This window comes from Gouania willdenowi, chromosome 16, assembly GCF_900634775.1.
Source record: "Gouania willdenowi chromosome 16, fGouWil2.1, whole genome shotgun sequence".
NCBI classification, from domain to species: Eukaryota; Metazoa; Chordata; class Actinopteri; order Blenniiformes; family Gobiesocidae; genus Gouania; species Gouania willdenowi.
In genome coordinates, this window is record NC_041059.1 from 37,009,077 (window position 1) to 37,033,499 (window position 24,423).

General features: G+C 40.5%; 1 protein-coding gene across 2 annotated transcripts in view; it reads left to right on the forward strand.

The window, feature by feature from the left end:
* Positions 1-24,423, forward strand: part of ascc3 (activating signal cointegrator 1 complex subunit 3) — a 370,966-nt gene that overhangs the window by 322,285 nt on the left and 24,258 nt on the right. For both annotated transcript variants that reach the window (XM_028470288.1, XM_028470287.1), the window contains exons 25-34: positions 2,553-2,773; positions 4,347-4,432; positions 4,514-4,680; positions 5,420-5,565; positions 9,377-9,497; positions 10,800-10,942; positions 14,898-15,035; positions 15,841-15,961; positions 19,907-20,039; positions 22,786-22,911. In XM_028470288.1, the coding sequence (XP_028326089.1) occupies positions 2,553-2,773; positions 4,347-4,432; positions 4,514-4,680; positions 5,420-5,565; positions 9,377-9,497; positions 10,800-10,942; positions 14,898-15,035; positions 15,841-15,961; positions 19,907-20,039; positions 22,786-22,911 (1,402 nt within the window). The remainder of the gene's footprint in view (positions 1-2,552; positions 2,774-4,346; positions 4,433-4,513; positions 4,681-5,419; positions 5,566-9,376; positions 9,498-10,799; positions 10,943-14,897; positions 15,036-15,840; positions 15,962-19,906; positions 20,040-22,785; positions 22,912-24,423) is intronic.

Here is a 24,423-nt window from a genome sequence, read left to right on the forward strand (position 1 = left end):
GAATGAGCTGATAATGTAAAGCTCTTTCAGACTACTTCAGTGTGGGACTAGTATATAAATCATGTCCATTACCTTTTAACAATAACAAGACTGATGACCATTGAGAAATTGTCTGGTCACAATTTTGACAGCATTTATTGTCAGACTTTTAGATTTACAACATTGTAAAGTGAATATTGTTAAAGGCAACACATGTATAGAAACAACCTAGTAACAATACATTAAATAATCAAGGTAGTGCTGCTTTATTCTGTGTTTAGATTAATTTGAGGTTTTTCTAGAGAAAGATGAACAAGTCAACATTTAAGGTTAGGAGTAATCTGTGAGCATTTAAAGTATCTTTTAACCCTTTAAAACCCTCATTGTCAACAGCAGAAAACGGGTGTAACTGACTGAACGACGTTTCTTGTTATTTTTTGAGCCCTTGAGCTGTTCTGTTTGTTTGACACAATCCTTAAAGGGAAAGTAGCGTTTGTTGGACTCACAATCACAATAGCCGCTTAAATGGCCATGCGTTTCACTGTAATGTGCAGTTTTTTAGCTGAAAAGAGTGTGGATAGCATCTCTATGGTGATTGTCTCCCTCTTCAAGAGTGAAGCATGAAGTCTGCGTCTACAGGCATACCCACTCATGCATTAAGGCCCAAAACAGCCTGTTTTTAGAAGTGTCAAGAAAGTGACTTTTCAGAGGCTAAAACTCAAATACTATGTTTTTGAGGTTATTGGAACTAATGGAGATGGGTGAAAAATAGCATCTTACTGGACCTTTAAACTTTTTAGAATGTCAGGTTGTTAAAGCTGCAGTATGTAGAATCCTCTCTCCGTTCCATTTTAAAGTGAAACAGAAACTCAACCTCCCTAACCGGTCTCTTTAGTGAACGCTCTTTGCGACTTTTTTCTCAATAGAGACAAGTGACAAATGTAGGTCTGGTGTTTTAGAAACTTTGACATGAATGTACATATCACTCTGCAGTTACTGTCCCGAGCAGCGGCTGCTGCCGTCGGCTCATCCACGCCACAAGCTCACAAAGAGGGGGTTGTGATCTCAGCTGCTCTGAGCGGCAGCCGCATTCAGACTGTAAAATGAATTCACCTTGAATAAGCTTCTCTTAGATTTACATGCAATTTATCCTGTTTGTTCTCGCTCTCCCTCTGAAGCCAGTGTGTGTGTGTGAGGCGGACCCTCTGCAGTCACAGAGGTCCAGGAGGATGCAAAGCAAAAGCGACCCGTTCCTCCTTAGTGTTTGTGACTTTATTCTGTTGCTTCTCCACCTCAGTCTGCCTTTTCCTGCTTGATTTGCTGTGTAACTGTTGTGCCTAACGCTGTTATGGGGACTTCTGCTGGAACATCCGCAAATGCACGTTTACTACCGATGGTCCTTGAACTTGCCTGACTTCAGTCGAGCAGCCAATAGAAATGCCCAAAACAGCTCATGGAGCACACGTGTCTGTAGAAAGATCTCTGATTGGCTGACATCCAGATTCCAGCAGCGTCACGCTCCTGGATTTCTAAACTTTATTTACATCCAGCAGAAGGAGAAGAGATTCACTGTCCACTCAGAACATTTTGGATTACAATATGCTCAACGATGATTATGGATTTTTGACCAAATAATACAACCAAAAACTGACAAACTGCAGCTTTAAGTGACTTCTCACGTTGCTCGTATTTCTGTTAGAGTATCACACGGTAGTGTTTGCATATTGTCCACCTTTTTTCCTTTATGGTTTGTTGATGTGGTGAAACCAAAATGTTTCCACACCTCTGACTTGTAGCAGCTGCATCATGCACAAGTTCTACAAACTCCTCTGGTTCTACCTCGCTCTGCTGGATGCCAACCTATGACGACGCCACAAAGCATTATGGTACTTGTAGTTTACTCTGAAACGGTCCGCTACAGCCAACCCAAAATGTGTTTTAGCGCAACCGCTCATTGACATAACCACGACGATATCGAGGCACTTGTAATACCGCGGCGTCGTGATATCGTTGATGCTGTGACATTTCTATTGTACACACATTTCTGTCATGGCTTGACCAAAGCTGGCTGTAACTTCTAACACTAGCAGAATCAGAATCAGAATCATCTTTATTGGCCAAGTGTATGTTGTACACACGAGGAATTTGACTAGCAGTGCTCAGAGTGCTCAGTGCCACCAACAGTTGGTTGGCTGTTGAAAGCTTCCAGCTGTTAAATTGCAGTTGCTGCAGTAAATCATTAAGATCCAGACACAAGGAGTCAGGTCTGGACCAGGAGCTACTGAGCCTAAAAAAGACACGGGAGCCATTTACATACTTGATAAATTCAACTGGGAGCAAGTCATAGAGGCAATCCATAACAGGCAGCAGTAGACATTTAATGTCCATTTTCTTCATTTATTTTTGTTCAGTTTCTTTCTCTAGCTGTCACAGTGTGACATGAAGAAGCTTGTACCAGAGCAGGTTTAGTTAAAACAGAAAGATAAACGTGTTCATGTGCAGTTTCTACACATTCATAAACACATTGACCTATTATGTGTTCTACGGTGGTGACGCTGTTCTGTCCCTCTCAGAACTGCTGGACCTTCAGCCGCTGCCGGTGACAGCATTGGGGAATCCAGAATACGAGAGTTTGTACAAGTTCACTCACTTCAACCCGATCCAGACCCAGATCTTCCACACGCTCTACCACACGGACACCAACGTGCTGCTGGGGGCCCCAACAGGGTCTGGGAAAACCATCGCAGCAGAGATGGCCATGTTCCGGGTCTTCAACAAATACCCAAGTGCTAAGGTTGGAACACTCACTGTGTCTGGTGTGATTCAATTCAACTTTATTTGTACATCGCAATTTACAACAAAGTCATCTCAATGCGCTTATCAAAATATAAAATTCATAATAAGAAAGAGAAAACCCAGGAAGAAATCTCCAGCAGAACCAGGTTCAGAGGTGGCAGCCATCTACTTCAACTGGTTGAGGCTAGTGGACAGGAAGCACTGTGTAAAGAGTACTGATATATCCGACTCAAGTACAAGTACTGTTACTTGATTGAAATTGTACTGTAGTACTAGTAAGTTATACATAAATACCTCAAGTACAAGTAAAAAGTCGCTCAATAAATAGTACTCAAAGTAAAAGTTACTAGTTACTTTCACCCCCCACATTTATTTTTGGTAATAAATCTTGCCACTGTTCCCTTGCATACAGTAAACATCTCATGTATACAGTTAAAAAGGAGGAGGCTAAATCTGTCACTATTAGAACCTAATTTTTTTTCTACTAAGTCACACATGTGAAACTCAAGGCCCGGGGGCAAAATCCGGCTCTTTAGAGCACCCAATTGGGTCCGCAGCAGAAAGCAAAATAGTCAGAGAAACCATGAATCATTGTGTAAATTATCGTAGTTGTAGATATCTCCAAAAAATATATACAAATTCAGTGAAAATCCACAGGGTTCACATTTTCCCCCATGCTTATATCACATGATGGCAGTTATTTTTAATATCAAAATTCTTATAAGAACTCTTGATTTTTCAAAAATCCTGCAATTGTCTTCAAATCATTTTACAAAATTTCCCCAAATTACATACAAATTGTACACAAAATAAAATAAATTGAAAGTGAAAATCCTGCAGGGACTGATATCTGTCACTTTTTGCTTTGACATTATTGGTGCTGTACATATTTTATCATTTATTTATACGTGGAAGTGCAAACTACAGCACAATAATGATTAAACTACTTGTTTTCCTGCATTAAAATCAGTGGCCCACTTAAGATGCAATGCTCCGTATTTGGCTCCTGAACTAAAATGAGTTTGACACCCCTCCACTAAGGCATCTGTATAAAATAAAAGCTTTGACAAAATTTGCAGTTCTTTTTTAAATATAATAACACCAATGAATTCAATTCAAAATAAATAATACATTCTAAGTATAGCTACATGTATGAACTCTAAAACAGTGCCATGCCAAATATTCTATGTGGGTAACAACATAATAGGTAGAAACACCTGAACCATAGAATGTGGCTGGGCGTTGATCAGAAATGGTACGACTAAGAACATCTGGATTATGTTCAATGAGCCATAAGAAGAGATCATGAAACGGAAATAAAAAAATAATCACAAAAAATTATAATTTACTCAATATCGGTTGGGTGTCGAAATGTAACAAATTACTTTACTGATTTAGAAATATACTCAAAATAGTACAAGTACTCATAAAAGCAACTCATTTACAGTAACATGAGTAAATGTAATCCATTACTTTCACATCTGCATCTGGTCACTTTTGTGTCCTATGTCACCATGGATAACGTGCATGTGTTGCAGTAACTCATGATTGGTTATTGTTGTAATGTGCAGGTGGTGTATATCGCCCCGCTAAAAGCACTGGTACGAGAGCGGATTGAGGACTGGAAGATCAGGATAGAGGAGAAACTAGGCAGGAAGTAAGCTCCATAGTCACCATGTACAAATGTTGTCCTTTGTGGGAGTATATCCATCCTCGTTTCTCTTCGTTTTTTATGTAGAGTGGTGGAGCTCACCGGCGACGTGACTCCAGACATGAGAGCCATCGCACAGGCTGATCTCATCGTCACCACCCCAGAGAAGTGGGACGGAGTGAGTCGCAGCTGGCAGAACAGAAGCTACGTTCAGAAAGTGGCCATTCTCATCATCGATGAGATCCATCTGCTAGGTACGAGTGTGATCCATCCATCCATCGTCATCGTTTACTTCATCTCACGGGGGCCGTGGTCTGTGCCAGGGGTTCTCAACCTTAAGGTCGCAAGACATTGCGTGCCGGTCGCCAGATGCCGTTAAACAGAATATTTTTTGCACAATTTGAGCCAAGGTTTGCTTATTTTTACCCTTTTTCTGATACTGCACCAAACTTGCCATATTTTAACCTATTTTTATCACTTTTTCTTGCCATATTTTAATGCATTTTTGCTACATTACTCAAATTTTTGTCACTTCTCCATCAAATTCCAATGCCTTTTCTGCACAATATTTCCACTTTCAATACATTTTCAACCCTTTCTACCACTTTTCCACCTAATGTTGCACATGTTGACCCATTATTGTCACTTCTAGCCTCTTTTCAACACATTTCATGCTTATTATTGCCAATTTGACCACATTCCTGATTTGTCATACCCATTATCTGCCAGTTGAAACTAATTGTTACGACTTTTTAAATTACATTACTCCAATCATTCCTCCCCCCTGCCCATTTTTGCCACTTTTAAGCCAATATTGACACTTTAAACCCTTGTTACCCCTAACCCACATCTCTCAGGAGTCTCAGGAATCCGGCCCTAGAGGACTGGTGTTAATTAATTCCAGCCTCTAATTAATTAGATATTAAAAATTCCCACCTCTAAATATGATACATACTGTGCACACAACATAAACTGAGCCGTTGTGTGTTTCAGGTGAGGACAGAGGTCCTGTGTTGGAGGTCATCGTGTCCAGAACCAACTTCATCTCCTCTCACACGTCCAAAAGTGTGCGAGTGGTGGGTCTGTCCACCGCTCTGGCCAACGCTCGAGACCTCGCAGACTGGCTGGGAATCGGACAGGTCTGTGACTCTCCATGTTACTGAGAATCAAACATTGTTGGTTCTCTTTACTTTGAGCCGTTCATTTCCAATCCTGTTACGATCCAAAGTTTATTAATACCACAAATATTTTCCTTGATCACTGACATCTCTTTGTTCAACTTTACTGCATAAACATTACTGAACGGACACATTGACTCCACTAGACCTCTGAAGGTGTGCTGTGATATCTGGTCCCAAAATGTTAAAAGCAAATCATTGAAGTTGACAAACCTTAGATTAGAAGCTTTGTCTTGACACAAGTGTCAAACTTATCTTAACTCGACACTGAGTCAAACTCAAGGCCTAATTCGGCCCACAGGAGAAAGTAAAAATGACTGAGAAAACATGAATTATTGTGTAAATTACCAAATAATCTGGTTGTAAATATCTGAAATTCACCAATTTAATAAGACTCCACAGTATTATTAGGTGTTTGCATTTTTTCTTTGTTTATATCACATGAATGCAGTCATTTTTGATTGCAGATTGTGGAAAGAACTATACATTTTTTCCACAAATCTTGCATTTTCTCACAAACAATTCCACAAATTTACTCTAAATTACAAAAGAATTTCCACCAGACACGAGAAACATTAACTATTCATTTATTTTTGACCAGCTGTCCACGACCCTCCTAGTACAGGTTCACGACCCACTTTTGGGTCCCGACCCACGGGTTGAGAATCGCTGCTCTAATTAACCAACAATTGATGACACACAAACCCTGAGGTTAGAAGTCATATTGGGTGGGAATCCTTCAGCGGTCCGTGATTACTCGCTAACTTCAGCTATCAGAGCATGTCAGCGCACTGTTTAAGGGAGAGTAAAGATTTTTTAAGAGAGCTCTTTTTCTCTGCTTCATTGTCTAATACGAAACCGCAGAGTTGCAACTGTCACCCACTGCTGTCACAGATTGTTCACAACTGTTTTGAATCGTCTTTCGGTAAACAAAACAGGTTTTCATCAACATTTTTAACTTTTCCTGTTTTTTTACAGCAACCAAAAGCAGTGCAAGTTGTCAGTTTGACTGAAAAAGCTGCTAAATGATCTAAAAATCATGCTGAATGCTTCGCGACAATATAAATCAATGGGATGTTTACAAGCACTGGGGCCGTGTGACATCATCAATCACCTGATTTCAAGATGGAGGAACACAGGCTCTAAAACTGTCAAGTAGCCCCATTTTTAAAAGGCAATTAAATGAATATGGTGCATAAAAATGTGTTTTGTTCGGCATAGATGTTTTAATAATTACATTTTAAAGATGTTAGGCCAAAACAGTGGATTTTTATAGCAACAGCAAAAGAGAAATAGTGTGAATATCTTACTGCTGTTTTCAGTGTGAACAGCCTCACCCCAACGCTCCATATGTGAATAAGAACATCACAACATCTACATCACAGTCAGATAAAATGCATTTGTTTTAGGGGTGTCCCAATCCGATATCGGTCCAATATTAGCCTGAAAACGAATATCGGATTCAAATTTCCGGATTCTTTTCTAACATTCCACATTAATAAATAAGTAATTCTAATTTTTTATTAAAGAAAAAAAAAGAAAATGATTCATGCTGATATTGGATCAATATCGGTATTGGCCATTACGCAAGGTTGCAATATCGGTATCATATCGGAAATGAAAATGTTGTATCGAGACATCTCTAATTTATTTTATATTTATATGAAAGTAATAGAGTAACGCACCATAAAGTAACTGTTACTCAATTAAAAATCTATTTCCTTACACTTAGCAGACATAATGGCGTCACAATAGGTAGCAGTGTGTTAATTAGTTCTATGGCTGGTTATAAAGAAAGTTTACTTGAATGAACCTAAAACTTTAGTAGTTTTTAGTGTTTCTGCTCTATGCTACAGTAGCTAGTTCACTGATCTTGGGCTAAAAATGTTGGATATCAGCTATTTTAGAGCTTACGTTTTAATTTTGGAGTGAAATATTTAGAAATACTTGGCATGATTGGCGTCGGACAGTTGAAGCGTTCTCCAAAGCATTGTAAATCAATGTATCACAGCGGGTTTGTTTGATCAAAGGGCCACGTTATTAACATTCACGTCAGCATTTAGAATAATGACCAATCTGAGCGTTAACACAGGAAAGAATAAAGAGTTTCATAGTAACTTTGTGTTTTTTGGAGTCATTTTGTGTTTTTTAGAGTAATTTTGTGTATTTCTGTTGTCATTTTGCTTGTTTGTTAGTACTGAGGGTTGTCTTTTTTTTAATTTTATTTAACCTTTATTTAACCAGGAAAAAAAAATCCCGTTGAGATTAAAAACCTCTTTTTCAAGGGAGTCCTGGCCAAGAGGCAGCAAGGTTACAACACTGAACAGAAATACATTTACATTACATTAAAATGACAGGATAACATAAGAATCAAATAAAACAATTACAGACAACTGAGGCAGTCTCAAATTCTCTCAGTTTCATTTTAAAAGCATTCAAGCATAACAATTCAGTCAACTTCCAGTCTCTTTGCAGTGTGTTCCAAGCACAAGGAGCTGCATGTACAAAGGCTTTTTTCCCCAGCTCTGTGCGGGCAAAAGGAACTGTGAGCAACAGCTGATCATTGGATCTCAGTGCATAAGTGTTCGTGCTTCTCTTTGTAAGTAATGTACAGATGTAAGAGGGCAGTAATCCAAGAAGAGCCTTATAAATAAAAGTAAACCAATGACACTGCCTCCTAATGTACAGGGATGGCCATCCCACCCGAGAGTACAGCTCACAGTGATGTGTCTTGGCTCTACAGTTTGTGATGAACCTCAGAGCAGAATGATAAACCGAGTCCACCATCAGAAGACATGTACAAGAAGCATTCATATAAAAAAGGTCACCATAATCTAACACAGATAAGAATGTGGCAGAGACAAGGCGCTTCTTTACACCAAAAGAAAAACATGTCTTGTTGCGGAAGAAGAACCCCAATTTAAGTTTTAATTTCCTCACAAGTTTGTCAATGAAAAGTTTAAAAGTGAGGGAATCATCAATTACGACACCAAGGTATTAATATTCATGTACCACTTCTATGACATTTCCTTCAAGAGTGGACACGACCGGGGGAGCTTGAGGCACCTTCTTATACATTAGCTTGGTCTTCTCAGCATTGAGAACCAGTTTCTTGTCTTTTTGCCTTCTTCTGTTGTCAATTTCTGTAATTTTGTATATGTTAGTAGTAATATTGTGTATTTTGTCATAGTTGTGTGTGTTTTTGGAGTATTTTCTGTGTTTGTCTTGTCTTTCACTGTATTCTTCTGCAATGTTGTAATTCTTTGTATTTTTTAAGGTATTCTTTTCTTTTGTTTTGTGTATTTTTCTGTTATTTTGTACGTTTACTTTGGCGGCCCCATAAAATTAGACAGAGGGCCGCATGTGGCCCCCGGGCCGCCAGTTGTCCATGTTTTCTTTAGAGTCAACATGTTACACAAAGCATTTGGTTCACACTTGTTGTGCTGCCAGAGTCACACACACAGAGAGAGAGAGAGAGAGAAGCACTTTGGCCGAGTGCCATTCATAAATCTGACTTCTTGGCAATTGTCAGACTGAAGCTTTTAGATTAAGAAAGAAAAGACGAGGCCACGCCAAACGATGACACACGTTGGAGCACTATAGCGTCCAGCCTGGAGTTCTCACAGAGGACTCTAATCACACAGTAAACACAAGTGTCATCATCGCAGGCCAAACACAGCAGCCCAACAGTCCACGTTGCAGCCAGATGGAGCCGCACGCTGCCAGCTGCTCCCATTAAACCTCTCCTTCCTCCCCTTCCTTTATCCAACAGGTGGGTTTGTTTAACTTCCGCCCGTCTGTGCGCCCCGTCCCCCTGGAGGTCCACATCCATGGTTTCCCAGGACAACACTACTGCCCTCGGATGGCCAGCATGAATAAACCCACCTTCCAAGGTACAGCTCCACCCACAGCACACACAAAGTCCTGTACACAATAAACACAAACAACAGCAAAACAATAAAACTAAGTAAAATGTGAATAAAAACTAATGTAATTATTAAGCACAGCAGTGAATATAAAGACAAACCACAGGACACTAAAACAAGAGCAGAGTCTCATACTGGGTTAAAAGCCAAGGAATTGAACTGGGTTTTAATTTAAGAGCAGTTTTAAGAATGGACAGTGGTGGGGCATTTCTTACGTGTAATGGGAGCTCATTCCACAGCTTAGGAGCTGCAACAGAAAAAGCTCAGTTCCCTCTGAGCTTCTGTTTGGACCTCGGTACCTCCAGGAGAAGCAGATCAGCTAACATAAGGGAGCGATCAGGCCCAGCCCTGCTTAGCTTCAGAGATTTAACATCAGGCAATGACAACAAGGTTGAGTCGAGAGAGTTAAATGCTCTTTGTTACCAAAGTTCAGCCATGTGCACTGACGCAAACAAAAGACATTAAACATAGTAGAAATGAGTCCACATAGATGTTGATCAATAGTTAAATAAATGCTTATGTTTATGTTAAGGAGGGTGAAGTCAGATTAGCGTTGGCTTTAATTGTCTCAAAGTATTGAAAATGTTATTTTTGAAGGTGAATGCTGATATGATTCTGTGTGGAAGTCATGATCACAGAACAGACAGCTCATGTAAAAAGTCTATAGCAGGGGTCACCAACACGGTGCCCGTGGGCACCAGGTAGCCCGCATAGACCATGTGAGGGGCCCTCAGGAGCTCTAGTCACCAATGAAGTCCATCTAAAAACTGATTTACTTTCCAGGATTCAAACTCACAAAGATAAATACATCTGAGAGATGTTGTTGATACTAAGTAGAGTTAAATACTGCTGATAAAGTTTTAGTATTAAATAAACCATCTTTAAATGTTTATTTTCATTAAAACATTGCGACAAATGTTTTTAAGTGTTGCAGATCTGGTGTATGGTCAGTGGTATGTTACATATAATATGCTATATAAGATGTATTTTTTAAAACACAATGTGGATTTTATAGAAAATGTTGTGAAAATGAAACTATTACATCAATTAGCTCAACAGTTCCTACCTTTTGAAGTTACTGCTATCCTTCCTTAATATCTTGTCCTCTAATTAAAGTGAAAATGTAGTAATTAAGTAGTGCTTTTCTAACTGGTTTGCTCATTGAACTATACAGTATAGGTGAAGTAGCTCACAGTTTGAGAAAGGTTGGTGACCCCTGGCCTAGAGATTTGAATGATGAAACATGTGATCACATTCTGCTCTTTGCAGCCATTCGCAGTCACTCTCCTGCCAAACCGGTGCTGATCTTCGTGTCGTCCAGAAGGCAGACTCGTCTGACCGCTCTGGACCTCATCGCCTACCTCGCTACAGAGGACAACCCCAAACAGTGGCTGCATCAGGACGAGAGAGAGGTACACAAAGCCCACACCTCTGATTAATGCGGGCATTCAATGTGATTTTTGGCCCATTTTGAGCCAATTTTTCATTTGTGCGTCTATTTTTGGGATCGAGCTGAATGATGTGTTGAGCATCGTTTAGTATATGTGGTGTAGTATATGTGGTGTAGTATACATGGTGTAGTGTACATGATGCAGTATACATGGTGTAGTGTACATGATGCAGTATACATGGTGTAGTGTACATGGGGTCGAAATACTAAATTTGAAATATTACGAAATTTGCTATATTTATTATTGACCCCGAGATGAGCCCTGCCCAAAACCAAACAGGAAGTCAGTCATCTTGGGTCAAAGGTCAAAAATGGTGTTTCGCCCTAGAAACTCATTTGTGCTAGTTTGAGGGGCTTCATCCGATTTGCTTGAAACTCGGCCAGAACACTTAAGACCCACTGAAGATTAATAATCATCAAAGGACTTTGCATATCTCTAACGGTTTGGTCGTGGCGTCGCCGCAAAATTGCAATGCTAATTTTTGTTAGCACGCCACAATTTCTAAATCCCCATAACGCTGACACACAAAGTTTGATCAGACTCGAATTTCATACAAATGACATTTGCCCAAGCCTATTCATGAGCTTTGGCATTCATCATTACTACATTAAAAAATTTCTCATCATACCTTGTGTTTTAGATTGGTGCCATTTACAGCCATGTTCACTGATAGCAACTATAGCACGCCATAATAGAAAAGTCTATATAACGTTCATATGCAAAGTTCAAACTGCTTCATAATTGATTCACATGATGACTGGCCATCCCTAAACAAGAATCGATGTGAAAATTACCCATCATGCCTTGCGTTCTCAGAGGGCGCCACTTTTTGTGGTGTTCAATGCTAACAGCTCCATCAGAAAGATATGTCGTGTTGTATGAACCTAGACAGATGGGAGCAGGTCGCTGATGAAAAAAAAACAACCTGTGTTCAGTGGGAGGAGCCTATAATGTCACCGGAAAATCCTTCGCCATTTTCCTCACCATCACATTGAAAATGCTGCATCCGAAATTCGCTGAGATTGATTTTTTATTGGTTTTCCCTTTATACTGTGTAAATCGTCTAACTGGTTGAACTGGTTATACTGTTTTTATCTTTCATACTGAGTTTTTAACACATACTACTATGTAAACTGGCCTTTTAACTGGTTTTACTGGTTATACTGCAATATCATTGCTATTGATAGGCTAATGGTAGATTATTGCTACGTTATTGTTATTGCTAGGCTAATGCTAAGTTAATGTTAATGCTTGGCTAATGTTACATTGATGTTAATGTTAGGTTTATGCTAATGCTAAGCTATTGCTCGTTAATGCTAATTTTAAGCTAATGCTATTGCTAGGTTAATGCTATTGCTAGGCTAATGTTAAAGCTAAAACATTTTAGATGCAAAATCTCAGCTGTTTTTCCGGCAATTTTCACCAAATGTGATTAGACCGAACTCTGATCCCCAACATTGGGATACGAGTCCTTGGGTTACCGACCCCGGCCACTTCTTCGGACCTTACGACGCCACTTGCGGCTTTAATTATTATCATCTTCTCATAGTTATAAATACACTCCTGTGTTCATGTTCGAAATAAAAATTAAATAATAAATAATAAAGTCAATTATTTGAACTGAATTACAATTCACTTACGATTTAAAATTGCAAAATATATATCCAATTAGAATTACATCATAATTATAATTAATTATCAATCAATCAATTATTATTGACTCCAACCCTGCGCTGAACATTAAAAGGTTTGGATTTTATAGAAGTGGTATAGTGAGACTGGAGTGTGCGTGTGCGTGCTTCTGCTGCTTCTCCTCCCAGCCTCGTGTAGCAGCTCAGGTCCTGCTGTGGGACTAACACGCTCCCCTTCCTCTTCCTTTTATTCACACATTCCTGCTCTCCGTGCTGTTTTGAAGTAATGCCAGGCGTAAATCTAAAGACTTATGACAGATTTGGAGGAATCTCTTGAAAAAACTACCATCTCACATCTAAAGACAAGTTAAATGTTTTCAGTCACAGCCTTGGAACAGACATCAGAAGTCTTAAACTAAAGCACTAGTCAGCAGCCTATGGCTACGGAGCCATTGGTGTCTCATTTGCCCCTCCTCTATGGCCCAGTGGCCAATCACTGTGCCCCTCTGACCCTCATCTACATGGTCAGACTCAATCATTGCACGTTGACTGTGACATCTCTGCATCTTTACTCCATGTCAAAGATGTAAAGTGAGCAGGAGAGTTCATCCTACTCAATATAAGATCTGTGGCAGTGTTGGCGTTACAGTGAAGCCCCGCCCCCTGAGCTAAAGACGAGTGTGTTCTGCTGACTAAAGTTTCCGAAACCCTCATTAAGTTGTTCACGGAGTAAAACTCACTCATTGTTCCACACTTTGTTTAACTTCACAGAGGAAAACCAGTGTCGAAAGGTGTTTAAATTAGTGGTGGGATTAGATTTTTAAAATGTATAATTAATTAAACAATATTTGACATGAGAAGCAACATTTTTCTAATTTAAATGGATTTTGGTTTATGACTGAATCAATGAAAACAATACATGCGTTTAAACAACAAAATAGTGTTTATTATTTCTATTACTGATAATATAATGTGTAATATGAATAATGAATATTATGATTTAAATGTTCACAAAGCACAAACTTAAATGTAAGTAAGCTGTATTCATGCTTTTTCATATTTTTTCTAAACTTTCTATAACAAATGTGTTTTTGTATTAAAATAAAAAACAGCACTTAGTACAGAACATTCCAGAGAAGTGGAAACTGAAGAGTGCAAAATACTGTAATTTCCGGACTATAAGCCGCTACTTTTTTTCTCACGCTTTGAACCCTGCAGTTAAATTGTGGATTTTTCCCAGTTTTATAAGCTTCACGTCGCCACAAAATTGAGCTCTTTCACATTAGACCAGGTAGAACAAGGAAATTGTTAACATTAAATCATTCTTGCTCGCACTGAATCATTCTGATCACTTTCGTCATGATGCACACTGCGTCATCATAGCAACGACGCAGAGAAATGTTGTCAGAGAGCGAGCGAGCGCCCGCGGCAGCAGCAGCAGGAATGAAGTAAAAGTCAACCAGTTTGTTATAGAATTATAAACAGAATAAAGTTGCTAAATCACTGCGTTAGGTTTGTTCAGGATTGATCGGTGCTCTGGACTCTGAGGCTGATGAAGACGCTTCCTTAAGGAGGACGGACAGACAGAGATCAGATACAGACTGTATCCAAGCTATTCTGATCTCCGTCTACAGTAGAAATCAGCCAGGTTGTAATAGTAGCATAACAGCATGAAGTTGGGGGAGTCGTCGGGGAGGTTACATGCAAAATCATGCTAGCTTTTGAAAACTGTCTACCCTACCTTTAAGTACATGTTGCCATGGTATTTTTTTTTTACTTTAACACTGTCTTCTCCAATAGGGAATTCAGTTTCAAACTTGCCTTTTCTTTTCACCTCTGCTCCTGTTTTTGGGGCCCACCTTTAATCTAAATATGTGGCGTGTTGATGTGTGCCCTTCACTCCAACTACAGAGTTAAATTCCTTGTACTGTTTTTAATCTGTACCTGGCAAATAAAATTCATTCTGATTCTGAGCATTAGGAGACAAAAGCCAACATATGACTGAAGACATATCTGCTCTAGTCATATACTAAACATTTTATACAGTATGTGCCCATGTCATGTAATGTTAGTAGATGTAAATACTTGCAAACAACAAACCTGACTGCTATTCTGAAATATCAGAGATGTTTAAAGGAAAATCTCTTACATGTCTGTAACTCTATTTACTCCTCAGTCGTCTCTTTCTCTGATGTAATCAGTTCAGTTCTCCTGTTCTTATTGTACTGCTGTTATATTATAGTTCTAGTGGATACCTGTATGATTGGGGTTGATTTTGTCTTCAGATCGAGGACATCATTGCTACTGTGAGGGACTCCAACCTGAAGCTGACCCTGGCCTTTGGGATTGGAATGCATCACGCTGGCCTTCATGAGAGAGACAGGAAGACTGTGGAGGAGCTGTTTGTCAACTGCAAGATCCAGGTATCCCACCTCAGCCTGTGCTGCTGACAAAGCACACCTATCAGCTCCTCTTTAAGACATTTCTGTTGTTTTTGTTGTCGTATGTTTTTGAAGTCTTTTTTTACGTTTTTGTCACTTATCTGTAATTTTTGTAGTCGTTTTGTAGATCTTTCTCTCATTATTTTAAATGTTTTTATTGTCATTTTGTGTCATTTTGAAGTGCTTTTGTGTGTTTTTGTTGTCATTTTTCTGTACTTTTTGTATAATTCATTCTTATTTAGTATGTTTTTGTTGCAGTTTTGTGTGGTTTTGTGTATTTTGCTGGCATTTTGTGTTTTATTGTAGTTTTTCAGTGTCTTGGTTGTCTTTTTGTATAATTTATTTTTATTTTGTGTTTTTGTTGCCATTTTATGTATTTTGCCGGCATTTTGTTGTAATTTTTTTGTGTCTTTGTTGTCTTTCACTCATACGCATATATGTTCATAATCGATTTCAGTACAAGGTAAACTTAGTCCGTGATACCAGGCCTTCAGTTGCTTATGTCCGATCTATTGCATATTGTATTAGTAAAGCACATCAAATCATTGAAATCAAACATTAAATGAAAACTTAATGAAATAGTTAGGCTAACAGTCATAGTCGGACAGGTGGTGTGTAGATAATAAAGTACCTCTACTTTGAAACATATTTATCTAGAAAAAGTGTCTTAGATTTTCATGGATTATGGGATCTTTTCACTTGTCTTTTTTCTTTTCCCAACCTTTTTAATTTTGCTCTAATGTTTACATGGTGGTCTGACAATGTTGTAACATATCCTCTATTTAAGGTCCTGATCGCCACTAGCACTTTGGCCTGGGGGGTGAACTTCCCCGCTCACTTGGTGGTTGTCAAGGGCACTGAGTACTATGATGGTAAATCCAGGCGCTATGTGGACTACCCCATCACAGGTATGCTAATCATCTTCAGAGGAACACATAGTGCACACACACCAGACGTTGCACTGGATTACTGTTTCTGTACCAACACCAAAATACATGGAATTGTAGCCAGTAACATGGCAGACACATGTTTAATGATGCCCACATGCATGAGAAAAGGGATTTTAGCTCGTTTTGAATTCATTTTGTAGCTCAAGCGTTCTCAACCTTTGGGTCAGGACCCCATTTGGGGTCGTGAGACATTAGGAGGGGGTCACCAGATGACTTTAAGAAACTAGGAATTTGTTTTAACAATTTAAGGCCATATTTTTGCTTTTTTAATGCATTTTTGCTACATTACTCCCATTTCTGCCACTTCACCATTAAATTTCAATGCCTTTTCTGCACATTTTTTCCACTTTCAAGCCATTTTCAGCACTTTTCACAACCCTTTCCACCACTTTTTCCACCTATTGTCACATATGTTTTAACCTTATTTTTGACAATTTAACCACATTCACGATTTGTCAGGCCCATTATTTGCCAGTTTAAACTATCCATCCATCTATTTTCTTCCCCTTTATCCGGGGCCGGGTCGCGGAGGCAGCAGTCTCAGCAGACATACCCAGACCTCCCAATTCACAGCACACCTCCTCCAGCCATTCTGAGGGAACCCCGAGGCGACACCAGGCCAGCTCAGAGACATAGTCCCTCCACCGTGTCCTGGGCCTTCCACGAGGCCTCTTCCCAATAGGACATGCCTGAAACACGTCCCGAGGGAGGCGACCAGGAGGCATCCGAAGCAGATGCCCGAGCCACCTCAGCTGGCTCCTTTCGACGTGAAGGAGCAGCGACTCTACTCTGAGCTCCTCCCGGGTGACTGAGCTTCTCACCCTATCTCGAAGGGTGCGCCCAGCCACCCTGCGAAGGAAACTCATTTCAGCCGCCTGTATCCGCGATCTTGTCCTTTCGGTCATTACCCAAATCTAGTGACCATAGGTGAGGGTAGGAACCTATATTGATCGGTAAATTAAGAGCTTTGCCCCCCGACTGAGCCTCCTCCTCACCACAACAGTCCGATACAGCGACCGCATCACTGCCGACGCCGCACCGATCCCTCTATCAATCTCACACTCCATCCAACCCTCACTCTTGAACAGGACCCCGAGATACTTGAACTCCTCCACTTGAGGCAAGGACTCTCCACCGACCCAGAGAGGGGAAGCCACCTTTTTCTGGTGGAGAACCATGGCCTTAGAGTTGGAGGTGCTGATCCTCATCCCGGCCGCTTCACACTCGGCTGCCAACCGCCCCAGTGCACGCTGAAGGTCCTGATTTGTTGAAGCCAACAGAACAACATCATCTGCAAACAGCAGAGATGAGATCCTGAGGTTCCCAAATCGGACTCCCTCCAGTCCCTGGCTGCACCTAGAAATTCTGTCCATAAAAGTAATGAACAGAACCGGTGACAAAGGGCATCCCTGGCGGAGACCAACATGCACTGGAAACAGGTCTGACTTACTGCCGGCAATGCGAACCAGGCTCCTGCTGTGGTCAAACAGGGAACGGACAGCCCTTAGCAAAGGGCCCCGGACCCCATACTCCCAGAGCACCCCCCACAGGGCGTCACGAGGGACACGGTCGAACGCCTTCTCCAGATCCACAAAGCACATGTGGACTGGTTGGGCGAACTCCCACGAACCCTAAAGCACCTGATGAAGGGTATAGAGCTGGTCCAGTGTGCTGCGACTGGGACGAAAACCGCATTGTTACTCCTGAATCCAAGGTTTGACTCTCGGCCGGATCCTCCTCTCCAGCACCCTGGAGTAGACCTTACCAGGGAGGCTGAGGAGTGTGATCCTTCTGTAGTTGGAGCACACCCTCCGATCCCCCTTCTTAAAGAGAGGGGCCACCACCCGGTCTGCCAATCCAGAGGCACTGTCCCCAACTGCCACACGATGTTGCAGAGACGTGTCAACCAAGACAGTCCTACAACATCCAGAGACTTAAGGTACTCAGGACGAATCTCATCCACCCCCGGAGCCTTGCCCCCGAGGATCTTTCCAAACACCTCAGTGACTTCAGCCCGGGTGATGGGCGTGTCTGCCTCTGAGTCCCCAGCCTCTGCTTCCTCATCGGAAAACGTGGCAGTGGGGTTGAGGAGACCTTCGAAGTACTCCTTCCACTGCCCGACAACATCCCCAGTTGAGGTCAGCAGCTCCCCCCTGCACTGCAAACAGTGTTGGTGAAGCACTGCTTCCCCCTCCTGAGGCACCGGACGGTTTGCCAGAATCTCTTCGAGGTCGACTGATAGTCCTCCTCCATGGCTTTTCCGAACTCCTCCCAGACTTGAGTTTTTGCCTCTGCGACCGCGCGGGCTGCAGCACGCTTGGCCTGCCGGTACCTCTCAGCTGCCTCCGGAGTCCTACCAGCCAACAAGGCCAGGTAGGTCTCCTTTTTCAGCTTGACAGCATCCCTTACTTCCGGGCGCCACCACCGGGTTCGGGGATTGCCGCCGCGACAGGCACCAGAGACTTTACGGCCACAGCTGTGAACAACTGAATCGACAATGGGGGAGGAGAACATGGTCCACTCGGACTCCATGTCTCCCACCTCCCTCGGGATCTGGGAGAAGACCCCACTGACAGAGGGATCCACCAGATGTTCCCAACAGACCCTCACAACACATTTAGGCCTGCCAGGTCTGACTGGCTTTCTCCCACTAGGTGGTGATCACTTGACAGCTCAGCCCCTCTCTTCCCCCGAGTGTCAGAGACACGCGGCCGGAGATCAGATGATACAACTACAAAGTCGATCATCGACCTCCGGCCTAGAGTGTCCAGGTGTCACGTGCACTTATGGACACCCTTGTGCTCGAACATGGTGTTCGTTATGGACAAACTGTAACTGGCACAAAAGTCCAATAACAGAACACCACTCGGGTTCAGAACGGGGAGGCCGTTCTTCCCAATCACTGAGGCACCCCCCCCTTGACCGCCACCCAGTCCCCTCTGCACCCGACCCCTATGGATCCCTCTGCGGGTGGTGGGTCCACAGGAGGGCGGGCCCACGTTCGTCCTTTTGGGCTATGCCCGGTCGGGCCCCGTGGGCAAAGGCCCGACCACCAGGCGCTGCATTCGAGCCCCAACCCCAGGCCTGGCGCCAGGGTGGGGCCCCGGCTGCGCCATACCGGGCGACGTCGCGGTCCTTGATCTATTTTTATCCATAAAGGGGTATTCTGAACTGGGCTTAGTCTGACCCGTCACCTAGGACCTGTTTGCAATGGGAGACCCTACCAGGGGCATAATGCCCCAGACAACATAGGTAGAATCATTCGAGTTTAAACTAATTGTTCTTATTAATTATTCCATTATTAACACTTTGAACCCTTTTTATCACATTTTCTGTCCATTTTTGCCCACTCTAATTTGCAACTTATCCACCAATTTTTGTCACTTTTGACCCATTTTATTTCTGATTAAGTCATCTTTAAGATGACTATATACTATGCCGCAAATAATAGAAAACTTCCTGTATAACAGATGGTTTTCAGATAAATAAATAAATGTGGTTATCACAGATTCATAGAACAATGGACCATCATTTTGCTGACTTTATGGATGAGCCCCAAAAATCTCTCCCCTTTATTCTGGCTGAAAAGGTTGAGAACCACAACAATGCCTATATACCTATCGTTGTAACATATGCATGCAATGTAACTGTCAATAATTCAATTTATTTCTAAATACAAACCAGTCAATTCTCCCATTTTGCTCAAATAAAAGCAGCGTAGACCATCTGCTCTGAATGCTTTGGGTTAGTAGAAATTTATGGAGCATAATATCAATAAATAAGAGTTGAAAGGTCTTATAGATGATCTGTTTTTGGCTCTTCTCCTTCTGACATAGATTTGTTATCCCTGTTGTCGTTAATCATTTCCATTGATCAGTATGATATGGATGATCCTGTGTGTAGATGTTCTGCAGATGATGGGCCGAGCAGGACGTCCTCAGTTTGATGACCAAGGCAAAGCGGTCATTCTTGTCCAGGACATCAAAAAGGATTTCTACAAGAAGTTCCTCTACGAGCCGTTCCCCGTCGAGTCCAGGTCAGTTCCACTTCCTACCACCCATATTTTATTCTCAGATTCCTTTTGGAGACGAGCACCATTCATCATAGTGTCCACAGTACGGGTTCTACAATCATATGCCTGTATGAGCACATACAAGCTTTGAGTGAGCACATGTGGCCATAGTCCATGATGAATGCCACCTGCTCTACATCCATCTACAATGTAGTGAGCTTCATATCAGCGCTCTGAGCTGAACACTTGACAAGCTGTGCTCAATCTGCTTTGGAAAAATTGGAACCAACCTCACACTACAGAAGATAGAAGAAGTTGTCTTAAGATATTAGAATCTGTTGCTCATTCATCTTCTGCACCAGCATTTATAAAAGATGTTCCTTTATGAGAAAGTAGTGAATGAAGCAGTTCCTCTCATAGGGCTCTATTCTCCCATGTGCGTAAGTCAGAAAAGCCTCACAGCGGTGCTGTTTTTGGCAGCGCACTATTTTCCCCCTGTACTTATGTCAGTCACTGCACACCTTCATCCCAGTTACACACTCTGGGTTTTCCTCTTACGTTCTTCCAAATCTGGAATAAGTGCGGTGCCCCGATAAGGTGAAACATATTGCACTAGAAATATGGACTTATTTACATTTTAAACCACACAGACTCATAATATTGCAGAAGAGACTCCCAGAAAGAATCTATCCAAAGTAACACTGTTACGCTGTTCAATATGTTCACATTTAACAGATCTAGACCGGACAGAATGTGTTACATTTAATTACATTTTATCTATGCCGTCCACTCCTTTTTTCTGCAGAGATGGTAGGTCGTGCATTTTACAGCTGATCAGCTGAGCAACTGCCGATGCTCGATAAATGATAAATGAAACTCCGACAGACGTCAGACTTCTGTCCATAATGGTCACAGTGATGTCCAACTATTTTCGTACTATGTCTAACATAAAGTCACAGTTTAAATCCACTACAGAGTAAATAATAAATGAAACAAGCTGTCATATACAGAGGTTGGTGAAATGCACGAGATGATGAATACCAGGAACTTCAGCTTCAGTTCAGACTCACTCACATCAGCTCAATAAGGCATTAAATAATTTATATTTTAAACCATATTATGTAGGAAGCCAATGGTTTTGTTTCACTGCAAACATCTCTGTCTCCTCTGGATTAAAACAGGAAGCTCTGCAGGATTATTTCTTCAAACCTCCAGGGCATCACACTCAGTCATGCTTTAGATCAGGTACCGTATTGATAACAGATGATGATACGCTGATCATTTCTGAATGTAGGAATGGAAAAAGTTAATAAAATCAGGCTTTCTACACAAACAAATGTTAATCTTGCCTTAATAGGAGGGAAAAAGAGCGATTTTAACTGTGACTCAGACAGACGGATGTGGCCAATTCTCACACGGCATTAATCTGATCAATAATCTGATCAAATCAACCTGTTACATTGTTTGTCAACGAAGGCGTTTCAAATTAAAAGTGTGCTTTCTCATTTTCACGGATTTCAATGACATTTACAAGCTTTGGGAAAACTCCATGTTCTGTGATTTATAGAAAGCCCAAAATGATGACATCATTGCCCAGTCCGCCTCCTTGGCTTCAGCTCGCCTTCATTCACACACACACACACGCGCTTTTTTGTTGATTTACACGCAGTCGTCGTGTCAGGTACCTGGACCGGAGAATTTTTGCAGGAGAGAAGTGCGTAACTGCAGGCCTTAAGAAAGCGCTTAAGTTCAGACCAAAGAATAGGGCCCATATAGTTTTCACTGACTACATTAAGTCTTTAGGGTTGGGGTCAATTATAATTGTAATCATGTAATTAATAATTAATTACAATTATGATGTAATTATAATTGAAAAAATATGTTGCTGTTTTAATCATACATTAAATGTCGTTGAGTTCAGATAATTGACTGTAATTGTAATTGGCATGAAAATTCTATAAAAAAAAAAAAAACTCAATTACGAACGAATTAAACGCAAACCTGAGGAACCATGTTACAGTTTTATGGCTTAAACATATGTAGTTAACAATTATTCAAATGTGTTTCATATCACTTTTTCACACTACCTTTTACTATTAATTATTTTACCATTAAAAAAAATTGAAATCGAGGGGTATACGAACAAAAAAAATGGCTTGGACGCCCACACCAAAAATATTAATACCAATATTCCCATTGATTAGGAAACCTAACAATGTAATCAACAGATGAGTAACAAATTAGAAGATTGACAATATTTTTTTGTGTATTTTACAGATGATTTAGGGTTAAGACCCATTATCATAAGAGATGCTAAAAGAAAACTAAACACAAGGTTTACTTTTACGGGCTTATTTATTAAAGGCTCAGGAATTGTGATTAATTTTAATTCAACTTTGTATTTGAGAATGTAATTGTAATTGAGTTTCAGGGGGAAATAATCATTGTAATTTTAATTGTAATTGGAAAAAATGCCAATAATTGTTATCATAATTGATGATGATTGTAATTGAACATGAATGATTGAAGACGTAATTGTTATTGAAAAATGTAATTGATCCCAATAATTACCCCATTTGTCTTCAGCCTTTGGCGACCACTTCATTGTTTTTGTTAGTGTTTGTTGCTCTGTGAATGTACACCTTCTGGGTTTTAGCCTATTATAAAATATATGCAACAAGAAGATAAATGGAGGTGGATTTCAACAACATTCTGTCCTTGAAGAACAGTGATGTCACTAATTAGATTTAATGTGTACTTGTGTTTCCAGCCTCCTCGCTGTGCTGTCTGATCATCTGAATGCTGAGATCGCAGCAGGAACTATTTCCTCCAAACAGGACGCCATGGATTACATCACCTGGACATACTTCTTCAGACGGCTGGTTATGAACCCAAGGTCAGCTGAACTCACTAAACTCACTCTCTCCTCATGCTTTCTATTGAGGGGTGGGACCACATCTCACACAAAGATGTCTCATCTGGGGGGTCCACGTTCTATCATTTTTAGGGATGTAATGATTAAATTACATTGTTTTGAATAGTTTATCAAGGAATTCTTTTGACAATGAAAAATAAAAAGAAAACAGTATAGTTTTTATAGTTTTTTCCACAAAAAAATAAAGGAATATTTTTCAGTCATCATTTTTCTACAGTCCCATTTTGTAAAATAAATCGTGAGAGAATCCTATCGGTAACCCAGTATCGTGAATCGAATCGCATCGGGAGTTGAGTGAATCGTTACATCCCTAATCATTTTACATTCCAACATGCCGACTCTCTCTACCTTTTGTCGTTGATTGTCTTCTCGTAGACTAAATGAATCTTGAACACACCAATCTTATATTTATAAAGTCTAAAATAATAAAATTTTGTATAAAATGTTTCATGTAAGAGAGGGAGGGTATGATTTAAGGGAAAAGTTTAATTTTAAAATTCAGAGAGGTCGCACAACAATGAAAAATTCTGTGTAACAAATAATGGAGTATGGCTATGGAACAGACTGAGTGTGGAGCTGAAACAATGTCCAACCATCAACCAGTTTAAAAATAAATATGAACAAATCATTTTCACAAGATACAGAGACGAGGGAGCTTGAAGGTTTATTTGTTGTTGTTTTTTGTCTGTGGTTGCTCTTGGGGTGGGGTTGAGTTATATGTATTTATATATACTCATGTATCTATTTCTTAAATTTTGTTTGGTTTTTATTTCTATGAATATCTGATATATTAATTTATAAAACCAGGTATAGTTATCATTATATTAGTGTACATTGATGTGTAAATGTGTTACTATGTCACCATATTGACAATCATAGAGTTGTACATAGGAATCTAAGTGTGCGTGTGTGTATGCATGTGTGTATACATATATAATAGAGATTAGGGGGTAGGATTAAATAAGTTTTTATACTTCTTCCTACTCCTTTTCGAGCATGTTAATGATAATGTTTTATATATATATATATATATTTATTTATTTATTATGGATTATTACTTTTTTTGTTTTGTTTTGTTGTGTTGATTTCACTTACCAACTGCTGTTTTATTTTGCACTGTTCAGTTTCCGCTTCTCTGGAATGTTCTGTACCAAGTGCTGTTTTTTATTTAAATTCACAAAAGCACATTTGTTTTAGAAAGTTCACAAAAATCCAGAAAAGCATGAATATTGCTTTATATAAATTTAAGTTTGTGACGACGAAGTCGATGATCAAACTGCAGCCGAGGGTGTCCTGGTGCCAAGTGCACATATGGACACCCTCCAGGTGCCTCTCACCCATGGCAACTCCAGAGTGAAAGACAGTCCAACCCCTCTTGAGAAGACTAGTTCCAGAGCCCTTGGTGTGTGTTGGGGTGAGGCCGACTATATCTAGTCAGAGCTTCTCAACCTTGCACACCAGTTCTGTTTCAGT